The 25149-nt window shown below is 35.1% G+C and overlaps 1 protein-coding gene and 1 long non-coding RNA gene across 2 annotated transcripts; one reads left to right on the forward strand and one right to left on the reverse strand.

Annotated features, from left to right (window-relative positions):
- Positions 1-9355: 9355 nt before the first annotated feature.
- LOC104893697 (protein DETOXIFICATION 16) lies at positions 9356-16379 on the reverse strand. The gene is made up of 8 exons (XM_010679832.4): positions 15931-16379; positions 13297-13841; positions 12989-13075; positions 12811-12867; positions 11967-12205; positions 11752-11870; positions 9813-9899; positions 9356-9720 (listed from the first exon to the last, which is right to left on the reverse strand). The coding sequence occupies exons 1-8, from the start codon at positions 16207-16209 to the stop codon at positions 9655-9657; spliced, it is 1479 nt and encodes a 492-aa protein (XP_010678134.1). The 5' UTR covers positions 16210-16379; the 3' UTR covers positions 9356-9654.
- A 5317-nt stretch (positions 16380-21696) lies between these two features.
- LOC130591612 (uncharacterized) lies at positions 21697-24619 on the forward strand. The gene is made up of 3 exons (XR_008969512.1): positions 21697-22711; positions 23745-23809; positions 24435-24619. It is a non-coding gene; the product is annotated as an uncharacterized LOC130591612 (long non-coding RNA).
- The last annotated feature ends 530 nt before the right edge of the window (positions 24620-25149 follow it).

Genomic DNA, 25149 nt, shown 5'->3' on the forward strand with positions numbered 1-25149 from the left:
TAGAACAGTTCCAACTATGGGTGTTCCGTCATTTTCAACTACCCCAACTAAGGATTACTTCTGAGCGGTGTCAACTATGTATCATTTTTGCCAAATTTGGTCCCAACAGGTCAATGACCTGCTACAACAGGTAAAACGCGTTTTTTTTTTTACAATTCAAAGTATTTCTTGACAAAAAAAAAAAAAAAAACGATTACAGACAACACACCCAAAGGCAACAGGCTGCCTGATACAGAACCAATAGCACCAGACTAACTAACACTTGCACCTTACAATTAGATCATACAATCAGTGTATCCCTTTCTTGTTCACTACATCTACAAAACACTCTAAAAATGATATCCTTAGCAACATTGCTAGGTATCATTAGTATTTGATTAAAAGCCATATTATTCCTCTAAATCCATATTGAATACAGACTATCAGTGTAGAGCATCACAAACACCTTATCCTTGCTCTTTTTACTTCTAGCTATTTTCATAGCAATTCTAAGCTCCTCCACAGCACCAACTTGAGCTTGACAATTGATATAGCCTAACATATTCTTCCATACTTCCTTGCTGTAGCTACAACTGAAAAAGAGATGATGAGTGGTTTCCAGCTCCTAACCACATATCTTACAATAAGGGCAAACATTCATATCCCATTGGTGCACCCTAGATGCAGTTGCTAGCCTGTTTAGCAAGCTGAGCGACAAAATGAAAATGCTCTTTCGAGTGGCTTTGTTATTACACATCAATCTTTTCCAATCAACCCTCTCATTATCATCTTGAAGCTTTTTGTAAGTCTTTTTAATGTTGAAAGTAAGAGGGGAGCTAATTGCACTCCATTCTCACACTCTTACCAATATGTCTCTAGAAGCTACAATCTTCTTGAACACCCAAGTAATGTTGCTTGTAATAGCAACATCGTGGACATTACTTCTCTTGATATAGTAGGCATTGACCCACCTCACCCAAAGCTTAAACTGTTTGAAAGCAATAGCCCATATCAACTTTAACATAGCTGCTTTATTCCAATTAATTAACCATATTCACCACATTCAAACCACCAGCCGACTTTGGAAGTTAAATGAAAGACCAAGCCATTGGAGCCTTCCTTGAAAAATCCACAGTTCCAGTCCACAGGAACCTTCTACAAATAGTCTCCACTGCCTTAATTAACTTTTTAGGCAGGGGGAAGATTTGAGCCCGTAGTTTTGCATACTCCCTAGGATAGTTTTCACAAGCTGTAGTCTACTAGCATATGATAGAAAGTGAGACATCCACCCTTGAGCCCTTGCAGTGATTTTATCAATTAGAGGTTTACACTGAGAGAAGCTAAGTTTCTTGGTTGCAAGAGGAACTCCAAGATATCTGAAAGCTAAGGGGCCAATTGGCATTTGGATACAGGTAGCTATTTGAGTATCTTCCTCATGATTAATGTTAGAAAAATAAATGCAACTTTTCTCATTATTTGTCTCCAACCCTGAAGCCTTAGAAAATTTTCTAAAAGCTTCCATCATTTTCCCTACTGAAATGTGATCTGCTCTCACAAACATAAGCAAATAATCTGCAAACATTAGGTGAGTCAGCTTGACTCTCTTGCATTTAGGATGATAATTGAAGCCAGGTTGACCCCTCATACTCCCCAAACACCTACCAAGGTATTCCATATTGATTGCAAAGAGAAAAGGAGACAAGGGATCACCCTGTCTCAATCCTTTCTGAGCATAAAAAGGCATGGTAGGAACTCCATTTAAAAGAATAGAGTATGAAACTGATTGAACACTGGCCTTAAGCCATTTAATATACTGAACAAGGAACCCCAACTCCTTCATCAAATGCTCCAGGAAGCACCACTCAACATAATCATAAGCTTTCTTAATATCCACTTTAATGACACATCTAGGAGACATATGACTTCTGTTGTACCCTTTAATCAGTTCAGTGGCCAAAAGGATATTATCCACTGTCTGCCTACCAAGGATAAACCCAGCTTGAGAGAAATTCACCACTTCTGTAATAACTTGTTGAAGTCTATTGGTTAGGCTCTTAGAAATCAACTTGTAGATTACAGAGCAACATGCAATGGGTCTGAAATCTGTTGCATATATAACATTATCAATCTTGGGCACTAAAGTAATGGAAGTGCTATTGACTGGTTTGTAGCAGACAACTGTATCAAAGAACTCCATAATACCATCATACACATCTTCTTTGATTATATGCCAATTTTTTTTTTATAAAGAAAACTGCATTAAAACCATCCAACCTAGAGGCCTTATTATCATCTGTATCAACTAAGGCTTTGTCAATTTCAGCATATGTTACATGTTGAGTTAATTTCTCACATGACTGATGAGTCAATCTTGGCCCACTTCTAACAACCCTTAGGTCAATGCCCTCCAGAGATTCAGCATGAGTGCCCAGGAGCTTCTTGTTGAAAGGTGTAATTTTATCTTGAATATCTTGATGATCAGTCAACACCTCTCCCAAAGAGTTGTAGAGCAAGGAGATTTTATTTCTAGCATTTTTCATTTTTGTGGCAATGAAAAAGAACTTAGAGTTTGAATCTCCCATAGATAGCTAGGTAATTCTGGATTTTTGCCTTAAGATACACTCATCTATATGAGAACATTTCTTCAATTGTTCCAGAGTGCCCTTCTCTTCATTTTGTATGTTACAGTCATACTGTGATGCAGGTAAAGCTTGTAACTCAGCAAGTTTTTTTTTCTAAGCTCTTCCATTTTAATGTGAGCTTTAGAAAATCTTTGTGGTATGGAAACCTTTAATGGCATGCTTAACTTCCTTCAACTTCTCCCAAAAATTCTTCATTTTATTGTTGCTATGAGTAGACTCCTAAGCCCTCTGAACTACTTCTTGAAAGCCATCTTGATCTGCTAGAAAGTTGAGGAATCTAAATGGTCTTCCCCCCTCCTACTGCTTACTAGTAAGAGTAAACATCAAAGGAGTATGAGCAAACACTCCAACAGGGAGATACTTAATCACAACATCAGAAATAAGCAGAAATCCAAGCACAATTAACTATTGCTTTGTCAATTTTGCTCTGAATCCCGTCCCCACCAATACCTTTATTATTCCAAGAATAATAAACCCCAGAAGAGGGAGCTTCAGTTAACAGATGATCCTCCATGAAATTGCTAAAGTCAACTGTTTCAACTTGACTAACATCAGTACTCTACACTCTATCAGTTGCATATCTCACTACATTATAATCACCCATCAGAATACAGGGGGACTGAGTATTGGTAACAAAATTACTCAGTTCAAGCCATAGTGACTTCCTATCCTGGATAGTGTGTAGCCCATATATTGCTGCAAAAGTGAAAGAGATGGAGACCATTACTGGTTCGAACATTCACAATGATGAGCTGCTTAGACATGAAGTCTACTCACACTCTAGCTTTATTCTTAAACCAGTCTAACCAAATCCTGCCTCTAGGAGAACAATCATAGTTGCGAACCCAACTCCACTTATCACCAAACTTCTTATGAATTTTCAATTTACTATGTTGCCTAACCCTTGTTTTCAAAAGTGCACAAACGGTAACGGTAACCATTTGGCATTTCTTACAAAAAGGAGGTAGCCAGTCAAACACCACTTTTTGATTAAAGACCTGCCCATTAGGATCCTTTGCTGCCACTTTCCTAGGGATTTTTTGGGTGACATCTAATTCAATCAGAACACGCGCAAAAGAGACCCTCAGCCCCTTGCTAGTACACTCATCGGCATATAAAGGTACACCAAGAATACTCTCAATTCTACTTAATGAATCATCTCCCTAGTAACTTAAAGGCAGATTTGGGAACTTAACCCAAGTAGGTATCACTTTTAGAGTTTCATCATGAAAGTAAAAATTTGCACACCAATGTTTGATAATCATTGGTTTCCCATAGAACAAATGAGTTTCTGTATACAACACATTATCTCGTTCCTCCCTAGATTTCAGTCTAACAATGAAGAAACCTTCATCATGCTTAGAAATAGTTGGTTCCTCTTTACAACCCCACTGAGAGTTGATATATTGAGAAATGGAGTTTAGCGTAGGGTTTTGCCCCACCACATACACCACAACATCATTCACCCAGCATTCACTTTGTTTTGCAATCTCTAGCTTATCCAATTTCGCAACTCTAACACCATTTACAATTACTGGAGCTACAAATTTTAAACCCATACCTTTGTCGAAGATCCTATTTTGAGCTGTGAAATTCTTCCATTTCAGCTGCGTAGTATGCACGTGGTTACCTTTCTTAGCAATTTCCGTCGTCGGAGCTTCTATCGGGTTGCCCTTTACCACAGACTCTATAGTTACTGTTCCATTCGTTTCCTCCACAGATTCCGTCACAAGTTTCTCTTTTGCAACTTGTTCCCCAATACTAGAGCTCCCCGGAGTCATTGAGCTGCTCACCTGGCATGAATTCTTCTTTTTCTGTCCCGTAACATGTCGTCGGCGTAGGATAGTATCTCAACTTATCGTGCGCCAGCAGAGGGTTTTAGGAGGGTTGTTTCATTTAGTGATTTGTGATTGCATTTTTTTAGGAGGGTTTTTTTTCTTTTTTTTGCCATAACCTTTTTTATTTTTTTCGCCACAACCTTTTTCTTGTTCCTCCTCCCCCTCTTTCTCACTCCTCCATCCACCATCTCCTTCTCTCTCCTACCCTCCCTCGTTATTGGTTCTGGGTTTCCTTCCTCTTCTCCGTCCTTGCTGCTGTCGGAGTCTGTAGTGGTGCTTCTGCCCCAATTTGCTCAAATTTACATTGTTGTTTGTATCAACCTAATCAAACAAATCCTCCCTATAAAATATTATGATTTTTTTTTAAAAAAAAACCTTCATAAATTGGAGGTCAATTAGGTTGTAGGAAGTTGACAGCAAATTATAGAGGCCGCTCAAGATGACTTGTGTCCACCAATACCAAAGTTTTTATTCATGTTTTGAAAACCAAAAATACACTCGAAAAATGACCCACATCTAGATTTACAGTTCTAGACCAGCTCTAAGGAAATGCTTCTAGGTTACGTAATTTTGACCTCACATGTGGATTCACATACTCATGGACCGAAATTATCAAATATTTAAATATAATGGATATCAGAACCCTGAATGTTGAAACAGAAATCAACAAAGAGAGAACTTCATGGTTTCACGATAAATTTAGCATAAGACGCATTTTAGAAATTATTTATTTTATGTTCGTTTGTAGAATCATCAAGCTTAGTAATGCTTGTAGGAGGAAGCTATGAATTTGTAAGAATATAAGATGGTTAACGTTGCAGCCATTGGGTTGTTTCACTGCCATTGGTGTTCCCCGTTGTGTGTGTTGGTTGGGGAGGGGTGTGACAGGGGGATGCAGGGGAGGGGAAAGGGTAGTAGAGGAGGGGGAATGGGAAAGGGATTTCGAGGGTGGTTGGGGAAGGGGGTGGGAGAATGAGGGGTGGGAGAATGAGGGGTGGCAGGGGAAGAAGGTGGTAGGAGAGAGAAAAAGGATAAAGGAAACTAAATTAAAAATTATAAACAAAATTTAACCTATTAAACAGGTAACCAGTCAGCAGGGACCAATTTTGGCAAAAATGATGCATAATTGGGACCTCTCAGAAATAATCCTTAGTAGGCGCTGAAAATGGCGGAAGGCCCAAAGTTGGGATTGTTCCTATCAACTTTAAAATGCGGTTTTGAAGACAAATATAGATACATTTCTTGATGGTAACGTTGTTTTCAACAAGTTTAACTAATATGACAAAAGTCCAACCGAGTTGAAATTCCCTGCCACGAATAATGCTTTGACCCGAAGCGCGACCCGAAAAGAAAAGGTGTACATGACGTAACCAATATCAAGTTTCAGCCGAGTCGATGCCAGATTCCTTAAAAACCGAAATTAATTGAACCCACTGAAAATAACTATTTAACTTATCGTAGTAAGAAAAAATGGGTCAAATCCAAAGACAAATGGAAACTAAATAGAACTGAACTGAAAATTGAATTAACTCTATGGATTTAAACTAAAACCGAAAAAATTTAAACTGAATCAATTAAGTTTGAAAAAACAAATTGAGGTAACTGAACTGAAGTCATCTAATTGTTTGGTTTGGACCAAGAATAAACTGGTTAACGAAATTGACATCTTTACTGATGACTATAAAAGCTCAATCCTAGGTCTAGTTTGCAACTCTATGTAACCCCTAGTCGAGTTTTAGGGTTATAAAATCTCAATCCATACCCTAGGTCTAGTTTGCATCTCCTTGTAAGCCTTAGTCAAGTCTTCAGACTATACAATCCCAATCCTAGGTTTAGTTTTCATCTCTATGTAAGCTCTAGTTAAATCCAATTCCAGACCCCTATAGGATGAAGTCCAAACTCTAAACCCATTAATCTTATGGTCTAGCATGCTTGCTCTAAATGTTAGTTCAAAGTCTATGTAACCCCTACACCAAAGAGTGCCCCTTTTGAGATTTCCCATATTTGATTCATCGTCCTCTTCATTGCTTCGAGATTAAATGAGTCAAAATGTTCCCTTCCGGCGAGAGACTTAGCCAACTCTTTGCCATCAGTCCCTTCATCAAACGCAAGAACATGAGCTTCGTCCTTTGTAATCCATAAACTAGCACACTGACAACAATTTCATCAACAATAATAGTTGACAATAATCCCGAAGAGGAATTAAAGGCTCAAATATCGGAATTTTTGTTGGAAAAACTAATACTTCTTACTCAATCCCTAGTCACCTAGAGAGAGACTTTGTTATCACAAACCTTCTAATAGTTAGTCGTTAATTACATGTATATGATCCTAATTCTCTCTTCGGGTTGCTCCACGATAGTATTGAGGCAGTTGAGCTTTGGACTTGAAAATATTTTATATAGTAAAATTGGATTTTAATAATCCAACCATTTAGTAGCTTTCATTGGTTATGAGTAAATTTTTGAATAATCCAATCATTTAGCAACTTTCATTGGTTATGACTTAAAACATTCCCACTTATGAGTTATTTTTGAATAGTCCAACCTTTTGGTGGGATCTTCTCGTAATGGTCCTTCACGTTTGATAACTGGCATAATAGGTCAACTGTGACACGTATCACACTTTCATTAGTTAGACCTTCCTTTCCTTCTCTTCCTACATAACCAGCACCACCTAGCCACCACTCCCACCACCTTATGCATCCTCCTACCCCACCCCACCCCAACCCCACCACTCACCCGGCACCCACACCTATAGTAAACGTTTTGCAATCACCCTTGCCCCTCATAAGCAGCCAACCCCCCACCCCAACCTTTGTCTCTCACCCCCGTCATCCCTCCGCCCTTTCGCCTTCACCTCATTCCCCCGTCGCCCCTCTCCTCTCCCTTCATCTCTTTCCACCCCTTACATCCCTTAACATTTCGCCCAGCCCCACAATCCCCCCATGCTCCCCAAGAAGGCTCCCCCCTCGAGTTTTCCCGGCACCACCACTGATAACAACGACGACCACTACCACAACAACCACCACGACAAATACGACGCAATTTGAGGATAGAGAGAGAAAGAGGAGAGAAAGGAGAAATAAAGAAAGGTGGTAAGGCGAGATGTGGAGCGATCAGAGGTGATACTGCCAAGGCGACGGTGGTGGCAATCTGGCACTGAAAAAAGAGGGTGAATGTGTTTTGCTATGGGTGCGGCTAGACCATCATGCTCTCTTGAGCAAATTTTTTGGCTTTAGGTGGTAGAGGGATAGTGATTGGCTGGGGTTCTGGTGAATGGGATGGGGACCAGTGGAAGGGACGGGTGGTCAAACTAGATATAGAGGTGGAGGGGGAGGAGAGAGAAATGAGTAAGAAGAGGGGCAACAAATTACCTAAAGATTTGTGGACCATTATGAGAAGATACCACCAAAAAGTTGGATTATTAAAAAAAAACTCGTAAGTGGGACTGTTTTAAGATTGAATATAGTTGGGATTTGAGTTCCACACTCTCTGATTTAGTTCAGTGAATTTGATGGTAATAGTTCGGGAAATTTGGACCGGAGTCCCTTCTGCTATGCTTAAACCATTGTAGCCTTGTCAGGAGAATATGCACCGTTATATGTTGTGCTTACTGTGAAAGTTTAGCATCAAAGTTATTCGCTTTGTTTACCCCAAATCTATCTTTAGTTTGTAAACCCTTCGAGACATGCATATAGTGAAGTTGACGCCAAAGAAGAGCACCAAAAAAGGCAACACTACAAAAACAATGGTTTAGCAACCCTTTCAGACACGTCTTTAGAGAAGTTGACCCCAAAAAAAGAGTACCACAAAAGTCAATGCTACAAAACTCATCTATGAGTTCAAAAAAAACAAGTCAACCAACAAATATTCAAGCAAAAAAAAGCACTGGTCGAGGTGGAAGAAAAGATCGTTTATGAATATACTTCTTTTTTAATTTGCTCGAATAGTTTCTGGACATATATTAGTACACTATACATTCATTTTGGTGATAACCAAAATTGTGTTTGGTCATTACCTTATGAATGTGTGATGGGTTCGATGATGCAATATCTTCAGGCCGAAGTTGTAGTAAGTATACAAATGAGTTGGACACTCTGAATTGAGGTCATTGTTTTCATGCTAAAGTTGTGTTTGGCCATTGTCTTATATGTCGATTATGAAGTTGTAACAAGTAAACAAATGAGTTGGATACCCTTCCCTTTTCTTTTGCTTCGTTTTTCGTCTAAGTGTTCGCATTGAGGACAATGTGAATTTTGGCTTGGGGAAGGATATCACTTCGTGCATGTTAGTTACGTACTAGTTTAGATATATTACTTTAGTAAGATTGTTACATGTTTTGTACCACTCATTAGGGTGGGAGTTTAATTGTATCGGGAAAAAATGTACTGCCTTCTTACTTGCATTAGAATTTTGTCTTTCATATCATGGTTTGCATCAATGGGATTATTGCTAGCACTTTTTGAGAATCTTGCTGATATTTCACTACACATCATAAGCTTCATTCATATTAATCCTATGAGCTCACACATTGTAGCACAAGTTGGACAACGCATTCCAATTCCATGTAAGATTAGGGTTGGGCTGACCCTAAGGGGGAATAGGAGAATTAGTTCTCCTAACTAGCCTATGACTCTTCTATTATATATTGGATAATATTAGAATTTAGGTGATCTATTCATTAAAAGTTTCGTTTCATATAAAAGAGAAAGTGAATCATTAAACTATTCCCTCTAAACCGACACCTATACCATCAAAAGCAAGAGAATTTATTCTTTTCCGTTATAGCAGACGTTGGTGTTCAACTGGTGCTCGTGGGCTGATTAGAAGAGCAACACTTAGGGATCTCGAATCTTCAAAGCTTGCATACAACAGAGAAATCACGCTACAGATGTTTGATATTTAATTCCTATTGAATGATTCATATAATTGATTATGTTTGCGATATGTTCTTACAGATATTACATATATTCAGAATTTCATGAAAAATGAGGTTTAAGATATTACCATTCCTGATTTTCATTTCAAAATGATGTTAAGGGTAGGTGCTTCTATTCATTTTCTGCAACTTCCATTATTAGGAAGGATATCACAAAATTAGATATTGTGAAAAATGTGCTACATTTGTGACAAATCGACCTTGATCTCTCGGAAGTTCAATAACATAGGTTGATCGAATTGCATAATTCAGATTCATGACACTGATTCTACAGGCAAAATTGCTTCCCCATCGTACACTCTTTCTCTTGCCCGCTTTGCCTGAGACATAAATATAAGCTTAGTCACCTATACCACAAGAAACAAGAGGAAGGAAAAATAGGTATACGTGTATGGTGGTTTGGAAGTTATACTTCTTCTTCCCAGTTTATTGTAATGGTAAGGACGAACAGTGACACGGTTTGAACAATCAACGCACAAATGATCCCCAGCCACAAACCCTATGTTGATTATAAACAAGAATGTACATAAGATAATTAGTATAAAGCTAATCATAAGTATAATCTATCATGCATTGTCTAAAATACAATCAGAAAATGTTATAAACAATAGGTAATTATGTCAAAACAATGATAAACATTTTGTATAACCTACCTTGTAAGGCTATGTTAAGTTCACCTTATTTTTGCTTATTTCAGATCTAATCAGATCATATCAGATCAGACTAAATAAGTACAGATCAGATCAGATTAGTTTAAATCAGATCAGATCATGCTTATATTTAAAAACTCATTATTACTATTAATACTATTATTTACTAGTACATCTGTTCAAAAGGATTATTATTGTTGCTGTTGTACGTATTAATTATAAATATTGATAATTATTATTAATCTCGTTGTTATCATTATAAATATTTTTGTTATTATTATTTTAAGTTATTTTGTTGTTATTAAATAATATAAAATTAAAAGCGACATGTTAAGAACATAAGATTGACACAAAAATAAGAAATATATAAAATATGATAGCTCAAATTCATGAAAACGAAACTATTAAGTTCGGATTACATTTCAAAATAAGCTAAGTACGATATACAAATTATAAATTTAGATCCGGTATACCTCTTCCTACCGAATTCCAAATCTCTCTAGTTATTTGAAGTTGCACGTTATCCATTTCTTTCTTGCGCAAGGCATAGTTGTTTGTATATCTTATTTTATTTTATATGGAAAAAAAGAGTTGAATATGCCGATTTCTCAAGTGTGAAATATTTTTTTTTAAGGAAAAGTGTGAAACATTTTATAATTGCTCTTATAAATTAATGACTTGGGTTATATAATTATTTTTAGTAATAATAATTATTATTATTATGATTATAATTATTGTTGTTGTTATTATAATAATGATAATGATAATAATTATTTTTAATAAAAGTTGTGTAAAAGTTGTGATAGAAATAGAATGATAATAATAGTAATACTATAAATAAGATTTTATAATATATCGCATAATAATGAATTACAAAGTGTTATTATAATAATAATATATTTTATAAAAGAAAAGATCTTGTAAATCAGATCAGTTCAGATTAGAAAATTTCAGGTGAACTAAACATAGTCTAATTGTTGCAAGTCACTACTTTACACTAGATAGGATGGGGTTGATTCTTTCTCCAAAGTTGAACGGTCGTGTGGCCATGTGCATAAAATCGAAGACATTTTTTTCTAGTGAGCGACTAAATATCGTCCTAAATTTTTCCTAATATCACCTTAAATACATAAAGGGCCAACCCTTTATGTATTTCCCCATTCTCTCCCATTCCATCTCATTCCTCCCCTTACCTCGCTTTCTTTTTCCTCCCTTCCCTCCATCTTTCCTTCCCAAAATCTCACCTTCAATTGGATTATCATCAGCCTCGCCCCTGTCAATTGTTCCTGATCAGACTAGTCAGTCGCTCTATTTTAAAAAAGTGTTGTTTATTTTTAAGAATAGAGTTTTTTGCGGGACCCAGGGTAATAAGACATTTTATGGAGATATATCTCACTATATTTTTTTTGTAGAGATATACCAACCTAAATTTAGGTTTTGTTAAAAGGTACCAAAAATACTATTATTTTTGGCAAAAAAGTCAAATTTTCGTCCTTTGACTTGATAAAAACTTGCGAGTGAGCTACAAAGTGACAGTGTGTAAGTTGGAGGAAAATGGATCTAATAAAAGCAATTGAATATCACGCACTATAAAAAAATAAATTAAGCATATTCTGGCAAAAATCTCTTATATAAATTTCCTAACAAAACAATTGTTATTTAGTTATGAATGCGTATATATCGGGAGGAGGTGATACTTACCTTTCCACCAATGTGCAACACAAAAGCTAGCAGAATAGCAGTAGGTATGCCAAAGATATAATACGATCCCAGGTTGATAAATGCTCCAATTGTCTGGGACCCACAACCTCTGACAATACCTGATATTTTACAACAATGGAGACCAATAATGGTTAGGAAAACCATTCTGAATGAAATAAAGATGAGAGCCATATTAGGTTTCTTAGAGCTTTTACCTGAAAGAACAGATTGAAGTGCATCTAGGAAGTTCGATACCGCAAGCAAAGGCAATATTACAGCTACATATCTGACCACTTCTTCTTCATTGCTATAAGCATAGCCCCAAATATTGCGTATCAAGATCACCACGGTTCCAACTAAAACGCCCTCGCTAATGGCAAGCAACAAAACAACTGATACTGCTAATCGTGCTGCTTGAGGGCGCCCTGCTCCTAATTCGTTCGAAACTCGAGTACTACCCAAATTTACAAGGAAAACACATCATGAGCCACATATGTACATTGTAGTTCACTTCATTAGGAAATTGCAGGGGAGGAACTCGAGTACTACCTCAGATCATTGAAAAAAGGATAATTTTTATTGGTAATCTCGTGTTTTCGTAATTTATATTTAGCAATCAAATGACCCTGTAATATTACTTATTCTATAACCTAACAACAATGATGAATATTGTATATATTTTCCATATTATCACTGAATCACAGATTTGCACAAGAAAAATACAAATATAGACATATAGTACAAAATCTTCACATAGCCGAACAAGCATGCATCAATTTGATTGGTCGTGTATTGTTTTCTTGTATAGTTTATAAAATTTCTTTTGAATTTTTTTCTCGAATGAAACTGTTATACAATTATCAACCTCAAAATAGTGTAATTAGCACAAGAAAAATCAACAAATTTTATCATGGATGTCACGCTGTAAAAAAACAATATAACATACAATACATCCTTGATTACCAGAGAAGCATAGAAATAATCAAAGCATAGGATTACCGATTACCAATGAGAAATTTCCGAAAAGCAATATAATAAAGGAGCATGACGCAGACAAACCTTATAGCACCGCTAAGACCAAAGGGGATCATCCACACAGTTGCGGCTGTGTTAAGGCTGCAGAAGAAACAGGGACCATCATGTCATTAATAATTAAATGTTTTATATTAAGGATATTTATTTTGTTTGGTGCTGGGTGAATTAAACTTATCAGCGATTGATGTTTGATAGAACATACCAAATAGAGAGCACGGATGTTTCTAACGTTGGGTTGGGAAGAAGACCAGCTAAGAGAACCATCAATTCGAACGACCACATTTCTAAACTGTAGTGAAAAAAAAGGATGAGATATGACGCCATCAATACTCGAACACTTAGATCCTACACCTGGGAGCATCATGCTCCCTGTTATTCTTTTTCATTACACCTGTATGTACATTTTAAAAGAACATAGAGGCATCATAATATAACATGCAGAATTGCAGATATCTCTATTGGATTACTAGTAAGTAATTTCCTTTAGAGCTATTATATCCTGTAACTTACCAAACCATACAAGCAGAAGGAATACTGAGTTTGAAGAATGTGAGTAAATTATGGAGAGCTTCAATAGAAAATCCAGTCCACGTTTTCGAACACGCAGACGAAAATTTGACATAAAGTGCTAACAATATGAAGTTGATCCAATAAGAGATACCAGTTGCAAGAGCAGCTCCTCGGTTTCCTAGGCTTGTTTTGAAGACCAAAATCCAGCATACTGGCAAATGCAATAATGTGCTGATCCCAGCGCTTATCATCATAGGGAAAACGATGTTTTGGGTTTGTAAGAATCTCAGGAGCGAGTAAAGAAGGCCATAGGCAAAGAGACCGGGGATCAAGAACTGAGCATAATGTCCTGCCTCAGCTGCTATTTGGTGATCTTGGCCACATGCTATTAGAATTGATCTTGAATTTGCCCATATAAGAGCTAGGGGAATACTTACAATAGTAAGGATGATCATGGCCCTTTGCAAGTGTATTCCTAGCATATGATACTGTCTTGCCCCATACGATTGTCCGCAGAAGGTGTCTAAGGCGCTTGACATTCCCATCTATCAAACAGAAAAGCCAGAAGTAAATGATGGGTCACAATTGTACACATGTACTTAGAATATGCTTAGTTCACCTGAAATTTTCTGATTTGAACTTATCTGATCTGATCTAAACTTATTTTTTCTAATCTGATCTGATCTAAACTGATCTGATTACAAGATCTTATCTTTTAGATTTTTCTCAATATATAAGAAAAAATATAGTCATGTGGGGGTCTTCTTTGATTCGTCTCAATGAGTACTTTATTCATATTCAATTATTATAATTTTACTAATATGTAATGAAAGATATTTAATAGTATAATGATTTTTAAATATAAGCATGATATGATCTGAACTTATTTTTTCTGATCTGATCTGAACTTTGATTAGATTAGATCTGAAATAAGCAAAAATAAGGTGAACTGAACATAGCCTTAATGTTCGTTCTCTTCAGCTTAATTTACCTAATATTATCCGAACTTATAAGAGTTTAGTGGAAATCATTAGAACTTATTAAACCTTATGTTATACAAGTACTATAACTTATTAGAAAGAACTTATTATAACTTATTAGAAAGAACTTACTATAACTTATTTGACTTATTAGACATCAAACTTAATATTTTAAGGTGATTAAAAATCACCTATATTCTTCCCCTTTCAAAACTAACAAAATGAAACTCAACCCTTGTTTTTTAAAAGTTACATGTTTTGTTTTGGGTTTTTAAGAGGACCACAGTCCCTTTAAAAAAAAAAGAACAAAAGGCGCACAATCCGGAAAGAAACATAGATCAACTATTGACTTTGCTTGGTAGGATTATTGCGGTATGATGTACGCGGAAATACGCGACAAATAAAACTTTTTATATCATAGTGTGTGACAAAGTCAAGATCAATTAATGATTGGTCCATCATAGTGTGTGATTTGCTCTATTACAGTATACGTAATTTATACACTTCAGGCGAAGAATCATAAATTATTGAGTTTTGAGTGGGAGCTGATTTCTGCACAATATGCAGTCAAGTGAGAGCTATCATAGAGTTTACGTTAAATAACTTTTCCTTACAGAAATCTTTCACATAATCCATCATTATAAGCATTTCTATGAGCTATCAATAAACAAATAATGAGTCAATATTGGTTGCTGAGTTTTACTTAATTGATTCGTTCTTTGAATATGCGTTGGATCCTTACCTACTCGCTCCCTAAATATATTACTTGCTACAAATTGCTTTATTTAGATGTTTTAAGTTACTTGCTACATGTTTCTTTAACAAGTTTTATCTCTCTCCTTTTACTTTGATGTTGGCTACTACGCCCATTCATTCACTTTATTCTCATGCTTTGGTCTTTGCATATAAACTCTCATTCATTTCTCTACTCTTTCAATTTGCATTCACCAGCCTATACTAGTCAATTACAGCATGTGAGATGTGACATACCTTTTTTTTTGACCTCTTCACTGATTAACCAATTTTACATTATGAATAATATAAAAAGAATAGTCTCAAAGTTGATCTTTAATACTCCCTCCGTCCTATAGACTTATATTCTAGGTATATCAAAATGTTATATTTGTTTTCCTTTTTATTAATTTGTTTGGATAAATTATCCTCAATTTCTACACAAACTTTTCAAAATACTTCTATATTTCTTTCACAATATGTATAATGTATCCCTGCTTATTATTTTTACATCATATCATATCAAGAAACATTCATTGTTATATGATTTTTTAAACAAAAAAATAAAATAAAAAGCTAATTTCAAGACAAAAATATCAAATAAACACTTTTTTAAATATTTTTTAATAGAAATCCTACTATTCTCTATTTTTTCCTTAATTCCCTATGGGAAAGAGAGAGTATAATATAAATGAAAGTCATGGAAAGACACCCCAAACTGCATTTGGAACTTACACAGTATATGATTCAATTTTTCCTAAATTAATTTACATTAATTTTCATAAATACATGATGCACTCGAAATTCTCAAAGGTTTCAAGTGATGAATAGGGATCACATGAAATAGTTAAATAAGCAAAGACATATTGAAAGAAAAAAATAGAATGAGCAGGTAGTTATGGTGGAGATAGATGCAACTTACCAACAAACTAAAGCCAGTAACAGTAGCAAAGGAAGTGGCCATAGAAGCACCAGAAAGTGGTAATTCACCAAGATGACCAACAAACATAATGGAAATCAACTGCAAGCTAAACAGCAATAAGTTCACTGACACTAGTGGCCCTGCTAGCCATGCTTGTTTCTTCATCTCTTCAATTAAGGATTTTCTCCAATTTTTGCTTTCTATATCATCTAGCTGCTCTCTTTCTATGATATTCATAAGTGGTGTTTCCATTGATCTGTCATTCTGATCTTCCCCCATTCTTTTTTTTTTTTTTTTTTTTGACAGGTAGAGAGAGGATTAAGGGTTGAGATTATAGAGATAAATATCCTATATATTGGCCAAAATTTGGAACGACTTTTCCTAGGCCAAAATTTTGTAGGTTGGAACTCGCATCACACGTGTTCAATTAAAAAAGCTTGAAAAATGAAACCAATACTTATTACTCTTTCTATCGTGTGAACAAGTAAAGATATGAATTAAGAAAATCATGCTAACCACTACCACCGAGATTGCGGCAGAGTTCAGATAACAAGGACCTCAGGTTTGAACGGTGTCAAATAAATATAGTATTTACTTAACATAAAATTAAGGACAGGCCTGGCATGGGGCGGGGCTCCCATCCAGGGCCCAGAAATCTACGATTGGTTAAGTAATTAATCCAGCGTCAACAATGCATGAAAGTATAGGTGATTATGGGCCGGGCCGGGCCGCAGTCAAAAAATTTGCCTATTGGTCGGGCCGGGTCGAATTTTTGTGGCCAAAGCCCGTTATTTCGGACCTGAATTAGCGGGCTTTTGCTGGTCAAAACGGGTCAGGACAAAAAAATAGACTAAAAAGCCGTTATTGGCTTGCCCAAAGCCAAAAAAATCCGGGCCGAGCCCAACCATGGGCCGAAAAAATCTGCCCGAAACCCGGCCCAAAAACGGGCCAGGCCAAAATGAAAGATAGTGGTGGTTTGCTTCTGCAGGAATGTTGAGACCGTAGGAGTTCAGCGCTTCGACTCCTGTTATTGCAATTGTTTTCTTTTTGTTTTGTTTCTCTTTTTTTTCTTCTTTTTACAATTGACAAAGATGTTCTTTTATATTTTCTTCTTATAATACTCCAACTTACTCCTTCATTTCCTTTCTACCACCATATTATATTATTTTATTTTTTTAGTCGGTATGATTTTATATTTTATACATCTTGAAATTGTAAATTATTAAAAAATAATGTATACAACCTAAAGCCAATACGTAGATTCTTAATATTCTTTATAGGTGTTGGATGATAAAATATATATTATATGTTCGATTTTATTTGTCTAGTTATTAGTTTATAGAATTTATTAAAGGCTACTTCATCCGTCCCACAATAGTTTGAACACTTTATTTTTTGTTTGTTCCATTTCAGTTTTACACACTTTTATTTCCAGCATGGTCCCACTATTATTATGTGATTTCTCTCATTTTCAATAAAAGTACCCACCAACTCCTATTACATACATCTATTTTTTAAAATTAAAATAACATTTGATAATCACACTAGAACTTATTTCTTACATCACACTAGAACTCCTAGCTAGGACGGAGTGAATATTAGATATATATTAATCATATAAAAATGAAAAAGTTTTTCTTTTTTTTTTGAAGAAATAGTTGTTGATAAACATGAATTAGTCGATTCTCAAATCGTTTTCATCCTATAAACATGTATATTTTGTTACATGTATTATGCATTAGGGGCCCTTTTTCATATATTGCCCCGGGCCCGATAATGTTCGGGAACGGCCCTGAATAAGGGGGAGTAAAATCGAATATCGGGTCTAGTTTAAAGATTCAGATTGGATATTTGAATTTTTAAATACATATAAAATGTGATTCATATGAAGGTTTAATTGAGCAATTCGACCTGTATGAATTTGGTTCATAATAAAATTATTGTGCACAAAGTTTATGCACATGAACCGGAACACACACTAATATGATACACAGAAACCCACTATATCACAAACATAGACACTATATATGTGACATCCCGATAATTCTATCGTTTCAGAAATACCTTTATAATATACAAGTAGAGAATTACCCAAGTATTATCGCCCGTGTGATATCGTATCGGCTTATTCAGAATTTTGCAGCGGAAAACATATAACTAAACTCTAACCTTTTATTATAAATAACTAAATAAATAAGTATTTAGAAATCAACAAATATAAAAGAGTCTTATTCAAACAAACTTAATAATTAATGTTCCTACTAATGCAGAAAAATAAAATATACTAATTACACATTCTCTCCATTTCACATTCCCAAAATATGCACATCTGCGAACCTGTAATGTCAATGCTTTACTGAATCTGCTCACCAAAATGGGTTATCAAAGGATCAATAAGGCAAAGTCATGATCACAATCACAAACCAAGCACGTATCAGCAAAGCTGAGTATTACATACTAAAACATAAGCATTCCTAACATGATACTAGATAAATAACACGCATGGATAAATAATAATATAATCATATAATATTCTGCAGATAACTTTAACTGAACTAAACTCGAAACATCTTTTTATTACGTAAATGAAATAGTTATTGGAACTGAATTGTCTTATATACTAATGTCTTCACCTACGAAGACGAAAATATGGGTGCTACTAGGCACTACAACGCACTTCATATTGAACTGCGATATTGAGGAACTTTTGCTAACTAAAAAAGGGATGGTGATCCATCCATCTCCTGTAAAAAGCCATGGCTCGCTCACCATGTACTCCAACTCCTAATGTCCAACTCTAGACGTACACCAGTCTAAAGTCTATAACTATCCTTGTTACACTTTACGTTAGTTACAAGTTATTGCTTGTTATGACACACATACAAGCAACATAGAACTACAAAGCAAACATGCACAACTGAACTTCTTTTATATTAGGATTTAATAAGTGATCACAACTTACAATCCAAGACTTACGTTCTTTTTAATCTCAACATTCTTATTTGTTGAACCTAGCCAACAATCAAACTTACCTTCAAAACGGCATACTTATCAACTTACCAAATAAGGCACACAATCCTCACAAGATAGTGAAAATAATACTTATAAGGGAACACATGAATAACATGATTCAATATCTATAACATATATTAATTCTCCCATGTATAATAAATAAAGTTCCCATCCATATGCTTGCATCAATTAATCCATACAAACATAATAATCTTAACTCATAACAATTCTCAAAATCACATGCTTGCACACAGGCATAAAACATGTAACAATCAATCATGCTAGAAATCACATATGAACTTAATAAGTTCCTATACATGATACTATAATCTTTCCTCTCTTTTTTTGATACTAATCACATAGCACACAGGTATGTACATACCTTGTGTAAACTAGTCGGTAGGCCACTTTTAACTCCTTAAAAGTCTCATACATAATATTCTCCGCCAAGAAATCAATATAAACCAAAATCAATACTCTTAATTCAGCAACTTTAAAATATTGAAAATCCCCTTTAAACATATTCAAAAGTTGATTTTACTATCAAAACTTCAATTACTTTTAATTCCTAGCATAGTACTACCATACTAGTAATTAAAATTCTTAAAACTCCATAAATAAAATCCCTCCTGAAATTCCAGCAAGTTTTAAAATCATAAAACCCTCTTTAAACATGTGTAAACATGATTAAAATCATAATCTAAACCAATCTCATAGTATATAACATGCTACTATGGTTTTCTAGTAACTAACACCCTAAAAATCCATGCTTTAATGATTAAAACTTGAATCTAATAATAATAACAAATTTGAATTTTTATTCTTACAATATATAATATATATGAATCAAGATTATTTATTAAAACTGTAAAATAAAACCAATAATCATGATTAACATTAAAATAAAGCATAAAAACATAGTCTTTAATGGAATCTTGAGGAAGAAGAAAAGAAATTAACCAACAAGAAGAGAACAAAGGGAGGCGCCGAAAACAGAAGGCCACGTACGGCAGCAACAGCAGCGCACGCACCTTGGTGATTTTGAAGACTTTGTGACGTTTCTTGTTGAAGAAGAAACGTTACATGAAGAAGAAGAAAGAAAGAACTTGAAAGCGAGAGAAGAAAAGAAAGCCGTGGAAAGGAGAGAGAGAGAGAGAATGCCGTGAGATTGGAGTGAGAGGAGAGAGAAAATAATTCTTGTGTGGGGTAAAATAATTGGGTATTAGGATATTTATAAGGAGGCTTCCTTTTGGGCTTTGGAAAAGGAAATTGGGCTGAATTAAAATTGATGATGAATATGATAAGTAAATTAGAACTCCTATCATCAATATGACTCCTCTTTCCTAATATTACTTAGAATTTAAGTTCCTCAAGTCCACTTAGACTTCTTTTCTAAATCAAATTAGTATTTAAAATATTTATCAAAGCATGCTTAATTAAAATATTTTTCACTTTCTAAAATCCTTAAAATAATTTCATTTGACTTTTAAAATAGTCAACCTTTTTAAATAATCAAATCATTTAAAACTTTATGTTTAAATATAAATATATAAATACTAAAATATATTTATAAAATCTTTTAAAATCATGGGGGATTACAATATAAGACAAAAATACACTATATTACAGACAAATACATTTTCACACAAGGAAACACTATTACAAATAAACATTATAGCTCTTGGAAAAAAAACACTAAAACACACAGAAACACAACAAGAATGTCACTCCTTTCCGACTGCCAAAATCAGACGCTAAAAACGCGGAATCAGATGCTAAATAGATTAGCGTCCGCCAACGAACGCTAAAGGACTGATGCAAAAGCCCTGGTCGCTAATTCTCCAAATACCGTCTGCAAAGCGGATGCTAAATATTTAGCGTCTGAAATTTCAAACTTAGTGTCCGAATATAAGCAGACAGTAAATAGCGTCCGCAATTTCAGACCCTAAATAGTGTCTACAAATTTAGACGCTAGATAGTGTCCACTGATATCAGATGCTACAGGTAGTGTAGCAGATGCTAATTGATCATATTTTTTAAATTAATTTTAGCGGTTGGTAAATATTGTACAGATTTTTTTTGGGGAACTTTCCTCAGGTACCCCTGAGATTTGACGTAATTCCCAAATTACCCCTCACATTTGGGGAATTCCTCATATACCCTCGAGGTTTGTGTGTTGTGTCTAAAATACCCTTACTCTTGACGGAACCCTAACGCCGTTAACTTTTTTTTCTCTCCTTCCTCCCACCCTCCTCCATGGATGAACCTCAAAGCTTTCTCTCTCCTCCCATCATCCCCCACCATCCTCCAAACTGATTTGAAATACTAAAGAAAACGAAAAAATAAACAAATATGTGACAATTGAAAAACGAAAAAATAAATCCGAAAAACAAACAAAATGAGAAAAAGAACAGAAATTTCCCAATTTTTTTTTTGAAAGGAGTCGATCTTTGAGTCTTCAATCTTCAAGACTCTATCTTTGAGTCTTCGATCTTCGACAAAGAACTCGATAAGCCAACGAAGAACAGTCGACGAACAACGACAAAACGTGACGAAGAAGAACGACAAAACAGCCGACGAAGAACAGCGACGAAGAACAACGAGTTTCAGCTCTGTTTTCAGATCAAGTCTTCAGATTTGTCGACGAAGAACTCGAGACGCTGCGATTAAGTGGAGAAGTGGACTTTTCCGGCGGAATATGGGCGGAAACGAGGAGGGAAAAGAGAGAGGAATAGAGAGAGGAGATGTAATATCCTTAAAATCTTAAACATATTTAAGTGAGTAATTAACGTAATAATGTAGTTAGAATATATTTTATTTTATTCGTTTCACTAATTAAGCAATGTATAATAAAATGTATAAAATTTTAACATAAAAATTTACTAACTTAAATTATGACGATAATATATAATTTACGATTTTATGAGTTAAACAAGAAGGCTAATAAAGTTGATAATTCACTTAAAGTACAAAATGTTAACATTTCACCCAAAATGTCATCAAGCCACGTTTGAAGGTGTTAGTGTGGAAAACTTTCTGATTTTTGGTTGAGAAACAAAAAGGGCAAAAGGAAAAGAGAAGCTATGGTCAATTCCCCCATTAATTTGCCTTCTTCCTCACCTTTTCATGGCCATTTGGCACCCATGCAATCATCACTCTCTTCTTCTTCTTCAGTCAAACCTATTACCAATCCTCACAATTGCTTCTTCAAGTAAACAAAATCAGATTACTTACTTCACCATCCTCCTCTCAACCACTGATTTTAACTCCCAAATTTCCACTATAAATAGCCATGGAAGTTCAACATCAAGAACACAACAACAACCTTCATCATCTCTTCTCCCTCTAATCTGAAATTCAGTCAACAATCGCCGGAAAATTGTAACTAAAAGAAATCAAAGAAATCAAAAAAAAAAAAAAAAAAAAAAAAAAGAGAAACCCCCCCCCCCAAATTCATTCTCTCACTCCTCTGTTTCGCCCCCCCCCCCCCCGACCGACCACCGTCGGCCACCGCGCGCGCCAACTTCTCCGCGCCCAGTCCCGCCTCCACGCTGTCGTCACTCGTCGGTCACCAGCCCGCCGCCGGAGCTCCGCCAAACTGCCAGCAGCCTCGCGCCCTCTCTCCTCCTCGCGCTCTCCCTCGTCGCGCCAGCAGCACGCGCACCTCCTCGCCGTCGCACTGCCGCCGTTCGCCGGAGACCGTCGCTGCTGCTCGCCGGCGTCCATTCCTCAGGCGTGATTTCTTTCTTCCCTGCTCTTAGAAGCAGAGGTGATGTCTTATTCTCTTAAAATTCTGATTTCTTATAATCAAGCCCAAGTCAAAATTCTTAGTTATATTAGTTTTGGGCCAAGAATAGTTGCATTAGAACTTAAACTAAGTAACTTAAAACTGATTTTTCCAAGTACTTTAATGATAGTTCACTTGTACCCTTTGCTAGTTAGTGTAATTGGGCCTAAAAACTGATTTGCCTTAGTAAACCAACTCAATGCATGTGTTGCATGTTCTTTAGTTGGGTTCAAATCTGACTTTTATTATTTTAGCTAAACTACTTATTTTAGATGGGCCAAATTGAGTTAAACTAAAACTGATTTAGTATTTCATTAAGCTATGTTAGTTTAATTAATCAAGTTAAGTATAATGTTGGGCTTATAGTCTGATTTACTTAGTTAAATCATTTAAGTTAATCTTGTTGCTTTAATATATTGAGCTTTAGTGGGCTGATTTAGTTAGTTTTACTAAACCACCTAACTTATTTACTAAAATCTATTATTGGGTTATGATTCATGATTTTTTTTAAAACTAGTTGAGTTGTTTAAAACTAATTCATTAAGCTTATTGTTATAATTAAGTTTAAGTTATGAATACTTAACTAATTCTTAAGTTCACTTATAATAATTAGTTACTTGACTTGCTAGTTTTAAATGACTAAATAATATTAAAATAATGTTAATCGATCTATTATAACTTCAAACTTAATTAATTTATTAATGGATAACTAATTAGTTATTAACTATGAAGTAGAATAATGTTATGCTTTCGAAATGTTATAAATAATATGTAGTAATATAACTTCAATGTTCGATAATTCTAAAGGTATAGCTAAATGAGTTATTTCATTAGTTCGTTGTTAAAAAGTCACCTTAATTAATTAAAAAGTTATTAACGATTAAGAAATAATGGCCTTTAAGGAGACCTTTACGACGTTATAATGACCGTTGTGACCTTAATAAACGCTAAACTAATATTTAGACTTAAAAGCTAAATAACGAAACATTCATTAATAAAAACTATTCTTGAATAGATTAAGGAAGATAAAGGATATTACAAGCCTCCCCCGGCTATCAAGGTTATTAAGCAGGAATTCAGGTAACGTCTATTGCTAACACCCACAATCCCTTTCGAATGATGTTTTATGGTATTTCGCACTATGTTGTTGATGTATGGATTGTGGGATATGAAAGGTTTTATGAATATGATGATTTTTGATGAAATGAAATGACTTCGATGTTTATGAAAATATGAGTACGATAATGCTATGGTTTTAATAATGTTCCATGATTGTGATTATTATGATGTATATAATTATGATATTTGAAACATGATAAGGTAAAGTGAAAGATGGTTCTTGGCAAGTATGTGGGCATAGAAAATGTCACCTATGATGTGACCGCCTTTTTGGCAATATGTGGACACCGAGAGTGTCATCCATTTGTGGCCGCCTTTCGGGCAATATGTGTTTAGGGAGACGTCCCTATATGTGATATGTGATATGTGATATGGGATATGCGACATTTGCCAAGTTACCAAAGTAAAAGATATATGATGATGAACATGATGAAGAAGATAATGTAACCTACTATGATATATTTGTTGAAATGTTTTACTTATTCTCTCCTTCCTGTTTTTAACTAAAATGATGTGAAATGAATTTACGATGTTAGAGTAGTATGTTACTGAGCCTCGGCTCACGACGTTTTGTTTTATGTTTTAGGTACCGATGGTGATAACGGGATGGCGTAGCAGTGAGGATTTAATTAATATCTAGATTATCTAGACTCTCATGGTTTTAATTTAAGTTTATGTCGAAACTCTGATTAGTAACTAAGTTTCTATTAATCAAGACTAATGTTGGATCTATATTATGCTTCATGTTATAAATGTTTAAGTTCACGATTTTATGTCGCCTTGTATTTTCCTTATGGAAAGTACGGCGGTAACGCACCGACTATCTAGGTTCCGCTGCTAATAATCGATTAATTAACTTAACCACGATGATTAGAGGTCGGGGCGTTACAGGTTGGTATCAGAGCAACGGTTCTCGATGCCTCAAGTAAAATCTTAAAGGTCTTACTTAAATTAGTAAATAAATGGTAAAGTAATCTCGTAAAACAAGAGTCATCAGCATAAGTTATAGGGTTTATATAATATAATAATATGAATACTAAATGGTGTTGTTAATAAGTGTTTAAAAATGAAAATGAGTGTGAGTGTTAGGATCGGGGAAGGGAATAATTTTTATATATTATTTTTACGATGACGTCTATGCCTCGTTTAACATGTTATGCACATGGAATATGTGATGTTTTAGAACATGGCAACAAGTGGAAGTGGACCTACTAATGGAGGAAGTGGAACCCATGGGCCTGAAGTCACACTTGAAGAAATGAGGCAAAGGCTAGATACCTTGCGAAGTGACCCTGTTTTCG

Source organism: Beta vulgaris, chromosome 5, assembly GCF_026745355.1.
Source record: "Beta vulgaris subsp. vulgaris cultivar EL10 chromosome 5, EL10.2, whole genome shotgun sequence".
NCBI classification, from domain to species: domain Eukaryota; kingdom Viridiplantae; phylum Streptophyta; class Magnoliopsida; order Caryophyllales; family Amaranthaceae; genus Beta; species Beta vulgaris.